Consider the following 11,335-nt stretch of genomic DNA (forward strand, 5'->3'; position numbering starts at 1 on the left):
TCCTTGAAGCCTCTGCACTGTAGAAATACTTCCTTTTGACTTTCACATTGATCTTGGCCATCAAGCTAGGCTGATTATCAGTCTTGTTAACTTACCTCCTACAAAGACCTCAACACCCCCCTACCCCCACCAGAAACAATCTCTCCAATACAAGATGGCAGATTGCTCCCAAGAGGAAAACTCTCCAATGCAGGCCTTGGCCCACTCCCAAAACACGGCCTTTCCCATGGACCTTGGGGGACATTTGCAGACTCCGGTGGGGTGGGTGTGGAGGCCTTTTTCCTTCTGATGTCCTATTTCCAGTTAATCTGCAATACGATCTCTTCAGTTTATTTCTTGCTTTGTGTTGCAATGACTTCTTAATAAATCCCTTTTTCTTCCACACCTGCTCTCCTGTGTCCATTTGTGACTCATCCCAGGAACAACTCTAATATCCATCCCTGTTGCCTCCATCCATTCTCACTCCCTGTTGAGGATGGCTTGGGCTCTTGGATCCCCACCATCTTCTTGGCGCCAACCACAGGAGGCTTCCACTCAGCCATCCTACCAACAAGCTCAGACCCCTCTTCCAGCTGGGCCTGAATACAAGGGGCTCCCTGGGGAGCCGTCCTTTGGATAATCCCTTCCCAATGCTGCCCTGCCTGGCCTTAAACTTCACTTCCTGCTCCTTTCCTGGGAGCTGACCTCTTGTCCTCAGCAAGGCCACCCCCCCCCAAATGTTTGCTAATGCAAACTCCCCCAAAACCTCCGGTGATTCTTGCTTACAGTTTGGGCAGCTTCATTCCTACTTCTTTCATGAACTATCTTCCTCTGGAAGTGGAACTAGACACAGCACAGTAGGGAGTGCAGGAACCTCCCTACTATGTGCAGAGCACAGGAAGGACTAGGCCTCTGGTCAGAATATTTGTTTTCCTCTTTATCTTTTCAGGGAGGGAGTGGGAGGGAGAAAAGAAATGTTGCTAATTAAAGGATCCAATTCAATTAAAAACTAAACAAAAGACACTGGGGGGGAGGGGGGACTGGCCCCCTCTGCCTCTCCAGGCAGAATCGCTGAACCAAACATGAGATAGCCAAAGTTTGCAAATGCTAGCAAAAGTAAAAATAAAAACAAGTGGATGCAGCCAAAAAGGCAGGGAAGGTCTTGAGAATGAGAATGTAATGAAAGTAGGGAGAAGCTAAACCAGTTCTCCAGCCCACTGTGGAATCCCAAGTTAGGAGGGTCTGGCCTGATCCTGGGCCAATGGTCCCCACACATCTGAGCCAAACCAGAACCATGGCTCCCCTCCCTCTTCTGATGCCCCATGACCCTTGCTCTGTACAAGGATGCAGGATGCCTAATCTACCACACACAATTTAGGGGAAATGGAACCTGATGCTCAAAATCGCCTCCTCTGGACACCCGCAGCAGGACCCCACAAAGCCCTGGTTTCAGTGTCCTCTTTGTGTCTGTCCCAGAGATCCTACAGGCCCCAGCTGTTGCCAAGGCCCCGGGAGTAATAAGGCCTTGGTTAAATAAGCTTGAGCAGCACCGGATGTCATTAAGAAGCTCTAAGGGGAAAAAAGTGCAGATTGAGGAGAAACAAAAGAGCCAGTTAGCAGAAACAAGCGTGGTGCCTTGGTGCGGAAGAAACAATGCCTGCTTCTCCTGCACGGGTGTTTTGCTGAGGAATTAGTTTTCTTGGTGATTTATTCATCTTGAGTCACATTAAGTGTAAACCAGAGGCCTCTCCTTCATGCAGGCATCACCAGCCCCGAGAAGACTGGTGGTGCAGATAGTGGGACCTGCAGCTCCTGGGGCTATGCATCATAGAGGCGAGGAGAGCCACAACAAGGCCACTGGATGCCACCAAGGCATTGGAGTGCGTGTGCACTTAATGCCAAAAATAGCAATACAGTTTGACAGCAGGTTGATGCACACTTTTCCTGGGAAGTGCAGCAACTGAGACCCTGCAGTTGGGGTCAGGAAGACTGGATGTCAGAATCTACTACCCCAGTGAGGTGACCTTAGTAGGGGGCTCACTGACCCTGTTTGGAACTCTTGTCTTGTCTGTAAAATGGGAGAAGAGCATCTCCCAAGGTCTAGGGTTACCGAGGCAATCCAATCCACATAAAGCAAACCCTAGAGCCCCACCTAAATATCATTATAGTTGTCATCATCATCATCATCTTCATCAATAGTCATTGAAATCCATTGTCGCCGTCTCATCACCATCACCATCATCATAATCATCATCAATAGTCACTGAAACCCGGTCCTGACTGCCCCAAAACAGGACTTGTCCACCATCTTGGCTGAGGAAGGGGAGGGCAGGCAGGAGATCCCACCTATCCCATGGGGCCCCAACAAGACCTTGGAGCTACTGCTTTGGGAGGCATCAGAGTGACTTTGGAGAAGGTGTGATAGGATGAATTTTGCCAAGGTAGAGTGGACCAGGTTAGGACAAACAAGGGCACTAAGAGATCTGGACCTGGGCTTCGCTGGCCCAGATGGTGGCCATGCCTTACCTCGATGTGTTGCATGGCCTTCTGCCACACAGACTTCTTCTCCTCGGGGCTGTGACCAGGAATGGACAAGATGTTGTGAATGTAGTTAAACACCTCCTCCTGAAAGGATCAGAAAGAACTTGGTCAGGTCAGTTCCCCTTTTGGGGACTCATCTCTCCCCTCTGCCAACAAAGGGATTTCTGTAGAGCGTGATCTGACCACGACATCCCCAAATGCTGGCAGCCCCCCATTATTTCCAGGATCTAACGCCTTCCCCACTTGCCCCCCCTTCCTCAGCCACAGGGGGTAGGTTACATCTCCTCCCCCCGAGTCTTTGCCCTGCCTCTTTGCCATATCAGGAATGGGGCCCTTGAAGGGCATACCTCTGACCACAGCAGTCAGGGGTCTGGGGGCCATTGAGAGAAGCTTGCAACCCAAGCCTGGCCAGACAGCCTCAGCTCAGGAGCTGCAACAATGAGGAAACACAGAACATACCCCGAGATTGTCTCAGAGGGGCTGCAATCAGCAATCAATAAGAACATCTCGGTGCCTGAAGTATGGCGGGAAATGGTGTGATATGGGAAATTCTGTTCCATGTTTGAGCAACTCAAAGCCCCAAGGAGGTCCCAAAGGCTGAATGACTCTCCCCATTTTCTAAGGAAAGGAAGCCCAGGTGGAGAAAGGAGAAGGACATGCTCTCTCCTCACCTCTCTCAGTGGGTCCCGTAAGTAGCAGTCTATGATCTTGTCATACTGGTGCTCTCGTTCATACATAAACTCACAGATTTGGAAGCTGGAGACAAGAAGTGACCAGAGGGTCAGCAGGCAGGAGGCACCAGCTGCACCCCGGGGGGAGGCCAGAGAAGCAAGTGGTGGAGGATGGGCGGGGGAGTCTGGTTAAAGGAGGAGTGGCTGTCCTCAGAGCTGCGCTCCCTTCTCCCAAAGGGGCACCGTGCAGCCTCAGAGAGAAAAAGCAGCCAGGTGGGTCTCACAGAAAGTGCTGCCAGGACCACCCTGATGGCATCCAGGGGAGAAGAGGGGCAACATTTTACAAGCGACTCAGATACAAATGGTGGGACAACAGGTCTGCCTTATTGATCTGCCTTAATAGCAGCACAGTTCTGTGGACAGAAATGGAGAAGATCTGGGTCTTGTTTCTGACAAAGGGCTAAGAGTGAGTTGAAGGAACCCTGGGAAGATCTCTGTCCCCCAAGGGGGTCTCTAAGATTAGAAATTATGAAGGAGGAGCTCAGCTCCATCAGTGAAGGGAGTTCCTATACTGGGAGTCATTGGGCTGATGAACTTCTGGAAGGATCTAGGCCCCTTGTTGCCAAAATTAAGTTGGAGTCGCTTCTGAGAGTGATCATGGAACTGATGGGGAAGGTTCAGGAAGCATCAGGCAGACACTGGCACAGGTCTATCTGACTCCAGGTGCCCAGGGCCCTTGGCTCCAGGCTACATTTGTGCCAAGAACTTGGAGCTGCTGGGACTTATTGGGATGATTTCGAATATTGCATAGTTTAAATATCTCCTCCAAGACCCAAAGCATCAGCAGGGCATCCCCAGAATGGGCTTCAAGCAAGGGAGCTAAGGCCTCCAGAGCCAACCCAAAGCCCAGGCTTGGCAGAACTCACAACTCTGCTCTCTCGGCCATCCGGATGAGCCGGCTCTCCTCAAACTGCACAATCCCTCCGGCCTGGAGCAATTCAAGGAGGACCTGGAGACATTGCAAACAACAGTCAACAATTTCACTTTGATTTTTATTCTTCCCCTTTAAAAGCTCTGAATGAGGGGAGCAATCCATGGAGAAGATCAGGATTCATTCAGTTTCTGGCCTGCTTTTAGAAGGTAGGGAAAGAGATCTGGGGCCTAAGGCCATAATGCTTGCAGTAGAATGTTTCAGTTAGAAATTCTGAAACTTTGAAATGAGCCCTGCTTTGGTTTCCAGGTAGCTAACTTCTGGAGAAGGCCTGGCTGGGCAGACCCGCACACCTGGGACCTGACTTGGCTTCACACAGCCCTGTCGCGGCCAGCCTGGGAAGCCAACACTCCCCAGACGGGCTCTCCAGGGAACTAAAAATACCATATTCTTCCAAAAGGCAGATTTAGTTATGCCAAGTATTCTTTGCCTTCCTGTGACCCAGCAAGCCCTTGGGCAGTGCTGACCCAGCTTCCTAGACAGAGGGCCTCAAAAACATAATTGCAGGTAGGACAATTAAGAAGGGACTAAGAGTGCTGACCCAATGCCTAAGATAGGAAGAGTTGTCTTTAAAGAGGCCTCATAGAATACAACTAAGAAGCATCAGGCCAGAATTCCACTGGGGAGGATCACTCCTGAGGTTGGGACCCTCTGCAGCTGGTGGGGGGGTCCCCATACTGGGGCCCTCCTGGGAGGTAGAGACAAACACTCTCCAAACAATTCTCTCTTGGATTAACCCTCCCTAGGTGCTGATGACTGAGATACCCATCCCAGCTGATGCCCCCAGAGACCAGGTGGGAGTCTTGGGAGCTGTCCAAGGATCTGGTGGCCAGTTCTGACCACCACTCACCAGTTGTACGTCCTCAGGTCAGACAAGATGCCCCTCCTAGAGTTCATGTTTCCTGTTGGTCATTCCTTCCCACACATCTTTGTCCAAAGGGCTCCCCACCCTTCTTAATCTCCCATTTCCCCTAGGAGCTACAGGGGAGCATTAGGCTGGGCCAGTAATGGGAGAGATTTTCCTATCCCCCAGCCCACTGTTAGCTTCATGGGCCCTCACAAAGAGTCTCCATTTAACACAAGAAGTATTCTGGTGACTTCCGAGTGAGACAATCTTGTGTATTGTACTGTGTGATGGTAGAAGGAGTTTCCATGATAGAAGCTCTCCACTATAAAAAAAATCACAGATCTGGCCAAAAATTCAAAGGAAGAAGGCAGATCCTGAGTAGGGTAGAGGCCGAGGCCTACCAAGCTCCACAGCCCGCTCTTACCATGGGGCTTAAGCTGCTGCTGCCCTCTCCCCCATTTCCCAGGTCCCTGGATTGTCCAAGGCTCTTAAATTCTGAGACTGCTCTGGCATCCCAACTCTGTGAGGCCCTGGCTACCTTCCTCAGTTAAGAGGACCCTACCTGCTGCCTCTCAGAATGGCGGGAGTCATCATCAGGGCTGCAGAGGAATTCCAGGACCTGGACCAAAAGGAGAGACCCTCACCTGAGACTGGCCTTGCCCTGTGATACCCAGGGGCAGGAGGAGTCAGGAGCCACCCCCCCCCACCCACTACACACCTTGCAGCTGCTTTTACCCACCCCAAAGGCCAGACCCTCTACTGACGTCCCCAGAGGAGCTGGCAGGACAAAGCAGGCTGATTCATGCTGATGATTTAATGTGGACCCTAATCACATTTTCTCTCCAGTTTGGAAACATGCTGAGTTGGAGCTTTCTGTGTAGATGAAAAGTTAAAAAGAGCAAGGGCTCCTCAAATCTAAGTGAGGCTCCATGATTCCTCTCCCCTCCCTGGGGACATGGGTTTTTCCCATCAATACCTTTAAAAATGGGCAAAGAGCTCAGCTTCCTAGTCAGGGCAACCTCTCTGACCTTGCCCAGAAGAAGCCAGGAGCTGCCCAGGATCCTGGTTCTGGCCTGGCTCCTCTTTTTCCATTTCTCCCCCTCCAGCTGGGACAACTCTCCTACCAGGACCTAGCCCCACCAGGCTGGGCAACCGAGAGGAAAAGCTGCTGTCCCCAGACTGTGCCCAGTTTGGGGCTGAGCTATACCGGAAAGACCCTCTTGCAAACAACCCCATGTCAGTCCAGGAATATGGCCCCCTGGGCAATTCTGAAAGCCAGTGAGCAAGAAAAATACCAGGGCCTGGCCAGATCCTGCAGGCAGATACACACACCTGGTCAAAAAGCGTCCTGTTCACAAAAAGCGTGTTGTCGGGTTTGGCGAGCTGTCGGGCAAGGAAGGTGAAGAGACACCCAACTTGGGAAGGAGTAAAATCTGAATTTTCCACCATGACCTGATGAGTGAAAGAAGCATATGTGTTCCTGGCTCGATACAAAGAACATACATTAAAATATGGAGAGAGGCCCTGGGAGACATCCGAACCTTAGCTCTGTGATCCCACGAGCCTAGAGGAGAAGGCAGTTATCTGGGCAAGCATGGGGCCAGGGTGCAGACCACCCTCCTAGCCACTGGTTCTGCCCCATTCCTGGCTGCGGCCCGGCCACACTCTGGCTCCACTAGCTGCCTCCCATCCATCTACCTCCCCATCCACCCACCCTGGGAGCAGTGTCAGCTCCACACTCATGGATCTGAGTTTGCCACCATGTCTCATCTACTGAACGGTCTCCAATTCCCCACAAAGGTCAAACAAAGGTGACGTTCTTCCATCAAGGTCCCTGTATGTGGGGGCTCAGTCTCTTCTCTACTGGTGCCCTCTTCTCTTAGTAAGGAGCCCCAAGGGGAAACCCCCAACTTTGCTTCTAGCTGGGTTGTCTGAACACCCTCTCTTCCCTTATTAAATCGAATTACTCTCAAAAGAAGCCTGCCATTGCTAAGCTTGGGAGAAGTGAGGGAGAGGCTTTTAAATTTACTGGAAAGAATCCAAGGTGCTTAGGTCCTGGCTTGGCCACTAACTAGCCCTGTCACTTTGGGCAATCATTAGACGTCTGTTTGTCTCAGTTGTATAGGGAGGGATTTGAGCTCCCCACTACCCAGAAGGGCTATGATGTGGGAAGGGGAGTGCTTAGACTTCATTTCTCTGCTCTTCACCCGGTGTCTGAATGGTGGGGAGCAGCAGAATGAAGACCAGACTTGGGGGTCAGAGGGCTTCAGTTCAAATCTTTGTCCTGCCAGGTACTCCCTGGAAAACTAAACAGAGGGGACTGGACTTGATGGCCTCTGAGTTCCCTCTACCAGTGACCCTGGATCTAGGCTCAGTTCTAGGATCTGTCAGGGGTCTCTCTATCACAAGGATCTCTCAGGCTCAGTCCTATTTCAGCTTATTACACATATATGTGAGATACAATTATCAATGACCAAGATCTTGGGGGAGATTCAGAGGCTCTCTCCTTCTTTAAATTCTTCTTTTTCTGGAAGGACATCACTGATAATGAGATTGCACTGATACTATCCAACCTGGCAAGGACTTTCATCACCAGTGAAGTCCATACGGTCTACTCAAATCGGGTGGAGAGGGATCCCAGCCCAGGGCTGGCAGTGATCTGGTGAAGCTGGGGGATAGTCAAAGTGGAGGGACCCCTCAGACCCATTGCCATCTATTGGTTCAAAGGTATATAAACTGAAACTTTTTAAATGTCTCCCATGGGTCCTTCCAGATGATTCTCTTTTCCTTAAAGAATTAAGCAAAAAAGCAGATCCCTCCACCTGCCCGAGGCTTCCCTTCTTCTAGCTGAACAATTCTCTTTAATATAGTCCCATTCAGTAATTCCTAATAAACACCAGTATTTTCAAGACAATTTCCCACTGGATCCCCCCCCCCCAAAAAAAAAAACACTGCAAAGCACTAAAGACCATCCTTACTCATTGATTTGTAAGATCCTTAAAGGTAAGAATTAAAAAAAAATCCCTTTCCTTCATACACTGTTGGCTGAATTCAGTTTTATCCCAGAAATCTCCGTCTTTCCAGGGGCCTCTCTATTCAGAGACCCTCTGAAGCTGCCCTTCCCCCAGAATCCTTGCCTAGTGACCAGTGGTTGGCCACACCTGCTAGAACCCTGTTAGGACAACTTTGAGGTGAAGGATTATTTCTTGGGAAATCCAGCCCAACAAGACAACATTGTTCAGTTCTTCCTCACATCTGATTTGCATTATGACTCTGCCAACTCATTTTCTCCTAAAATATCCCTGATAGAGACAAAAATCTACCTGCTTGCCCAGGAATGACGCAGTTTTCTCTCTCCACGCTACCTAGGTGTGGGTGCTCTCTCTTCCCTGTCAGGTCTGATTTTCTAAAGCAGCTGATTCACTTAGCCCAAGTGATGGGGGTCTTCTGAAGAGGAGGAGGTCATGGTCCTTCTAGGATATCCAGGCAGATGAAGAACTTGCTATAATGACAGGGGCTCTGGGCAAGAGTTCAAAGAGCAGACTTCTGACCCCAGTGTGGTCACTCATCAGGTGTGTGACAACGTCCCTGCCCTGACCTCAGTTTCTTCATCTAGAAATGAGTGCGCTGGACCAAATGACCTGGTAAGACCCTTCCAGCTGAGACTGCATGTCCCTATGCTTGACTACTTTTTATTGGCAAGGCTGACTTATGTTCAGGACAGGACCCAGGACCCTTGCCCACCTGGAGGCTCACCACCTCCAGAGCTATTGTGAAGTTGTCACATGGTGGCTGGTGACTCTGCTTTGCTGAAGTGGTCCCTCTGGGGTTCTCCCCAAGAGATGGGGTACAATCAGGGCAAGTCTGGGGCAGCCTCTCCAAGGACTGCCTGCTGGGGGTGTGCACTCCGGGGGATGCTGCCGAGCTTAGCTCTCTTGGGCTTCCTGAGGAGGGTAAGGAATTTGAACTGACTAGATTCACTGACCATTTCCCTGGCCAATCATGGGAGTTTATAGCTCTGGCGGTCTTGAAATTTGTGAGTCAATGATCTCTGACTTAGGGTGAGCTATGAAAGCACCAGTCTTCCCTTTCAATTCTTGGCTCTCTGATGATGATACTGCATTCAGAACTCAAGGTCACAAATATCCCCCAATCTGCCCCAGAGTCAATAAGGAAAGGAACTGAAAGCAGGTCCCCAGGCTGCATAAACTCGATGCTTTTTCTAAGTGTAGCTGGGCAGAACCCTGGCCCTGCAGTCAGGAGGACCTGAGTTCAAATCCAACACATATTAGCTGTGTGGCCTTGGGCAAGCCACTTAGCCCCACTGACTTGCAAAAACCAAAAAAAAAAAAAAAAAAGAATGAAGGACAAACATCATCATCATCATCAAGTGAACACTAGGTGCCCAGAACTGGGGTAAGTACTCCAGAATGGGATGCTTCCTCCTTTTTCAGCACAAGTCTAAGGTGGAGAGGTCAGGAAAAACCTCCAAATTAAGCAATTAAAATCTCCACATCCCAGACTTGCCAGAAGGCCCACCCGGCTCCTAATTCATATGTTCCAAAAACGGGCAGAGGCTCTGTCTCCTTGGTGCAGATTCACAACCACGCCTCTCTCCTCTCCTGCTTCCTGCACCCCCTTTCAGACTTGCTGGCAACTCCCAGGCCTCCCTCCTCACAGCAGGGCTTTCCTTCCAAAGTCAGTTCAAGATTCATCCATCCTTCACACAAGGTTCTTCCTCATCTCCCCAGCTGCTGGGGTGCTTCTCCTTCCCAATGATCTTGTATTTATTTTTGTATTCATTTTGGATATATTTAGAAGTGGACATGAGAGAATGTAGCCCCTTTTCTGCCCCCCCCCCCCAGGTTTGTGCCCAGGAAAAGTTTCATAATGCTTGTGGATTGAGAATGTGGTTTTGTGAGAACTCCAGCCTAGGAGCCCCAGGGCCTGGATTCTCATCTGGCTCTGCCACAGGCATGCCATTTAATTCAAGACTCTGCTTTCTTTCTGAAAACTGGGGAGAATGAGTCCTGACTCACCTACTGAAAGGCTAGCACTGGTATAACCCTGGGCAATTTGCTAAAGGCTCCACAAATATTATCTCATTTGATCCCCTTAGCATCTCTGGGAGGTGAGTGTCTTAGCATTCCCCTTTTAATGCCTGTACTACATTCTTGAAGAAGGCCCTGACATCAGGGAAGTGTTGCCATGACGAGCACATGAATTGGATTGGGGGGAAGGACTGTGCTAAGTCACCAACTTCACTTTCTCCTCCAGAATCATATGGTCCAGTGGCCATCAGGATGATTGGAGATGGTCCTGGATGCGAGGCAGTCAAGGTTAAGTGACTTGCCCAGGGTCACACAGCTAGTAAGCATCAGGTGTCTGAGGTTGGATTTGAACTCCTGTCCTCCTGACTCTTATGTGTTCTATCCACTGCACCACCTAGCTACCCAGTTCCCCTTTTACAGATGAGAAAACTGAGGCAGACAGAGTGACTTGTCCAAGATCACCCAGCTATAGTTTGAGACTATCTTTCTGATGCCAGGCCTGGCATTCTAGCCACAGCGCCCCCAACTCCCTCTGTTCCCTGAGGAGCAAATGAGAAAATCCTTGTAGGAAGCTCTTTGAAAACAGAAAATCTCTTTGGCCAAACCACTTTGAGGTTAATGTGAAGCAGGTCTTGTCTCTTCCCCTGGTGGGGTCAGGCAGACAGATGAAAATTCCTGTTATTCAAAATCTCTAGTCTTTCTGGACGTGGGGAAACATTGATTCTACAACAAAGGGATGAGAATCAGAAAAATAGCTTCTGCTCCCCCCCTGGGATTAGCAAACGGCCTGGTTGGGAATTATCTCTGCAGTGATGAGAACAACAGCTTGGGGCTCAAAATAGCTTTTTGCCCAAATCCAGTCAGATTTAGATGGGAATGATTATCTCCTTTCCTTCCTAATCAACTGTCACATGTCATCTGGGAGCTTTGGTTAATGGGAGGATGGTGTCACCCTTGGCAACTGTGAAGAGACTGGCTCATCAGGGACATTATTGGGGACTAGTCAGGTTCCTCCAGAGCAAACCCGGGTGAGCAGGTGTGGTCACTAGGCCTGGCTTTGGCCAGCATGGATGTCAGACCTGGCCGGCAGAGCAGGGCTGATGCTTACCCACGGCACCCTCAGAAACCATCCCAACCCCACTTGCCTTCAGCAAGATGTCCACAATCCGCTGCTGGTATTCCAGAGCTTGCTTGTCGTTTTTAAAATCTTCAAAAGTCTAGAAAGGAGAAAGAATGCTCTCCATTACAAATCACT

General features: G+C 50.0%; 1 protein-coding gene across 13 annotated transcripts in view; it reads right to left on the reverse strand.

Annotated features, from left to right (window-relative positions):
- VPS8 (VPS8 subunit of CORVET complex) overlaps positions 1–11,335 on the reverse strand; it is a 180,122-nt gene that overhangs the window by 72,237 nt on the left and 96,550 nt on the right. For all 13 annotated transcript variants that reach the window (XM_074189594.1, XM_074189588.1, XM_074189595.1 and 10 more), the window contains 6 exons: positions 11,226–11,297; positions 6,362–6,481; positions 5,592–5,648; positions 4,118–4,200; positions 3,192–3,276; positions 2,506–2,604 (listed from right to left, as the gene is read on the reverse strand). In XM_074189594.1, the coding sequence (XP_074045695.1) occupies positions 2,506–2,604; positions 3,192–3,276; positions 4,118–4,200; positions 5,592–5,648; positions 6,362–6,481; positions 11,226–11,297 (516 nt within the window). The remainder of the gene's footprint in view (positions 1–2,505; positions 2,605–3,191; positions 3,277–4,117; positions 4,201–5,591; positions 5,649–6,361; positions 6,482–11,225; positions 11,298–11,335) is intronic.

The sequence above is a fragment of the Macrotis lagotis genome, chromosome 5 (genome assembly GCF_037893015.1).
Source record: "Macrotis lagotis isolate mMagLag1 chromosome 5, bilby.v1.9.chrom.fasta, whole genome shotgun sequence".
NCBI lineage: Eukaryota > Metazoa > Chordata > Mammalia > Peramelemorphia > Peramelidae > Macrotis > Macrotis lagotis.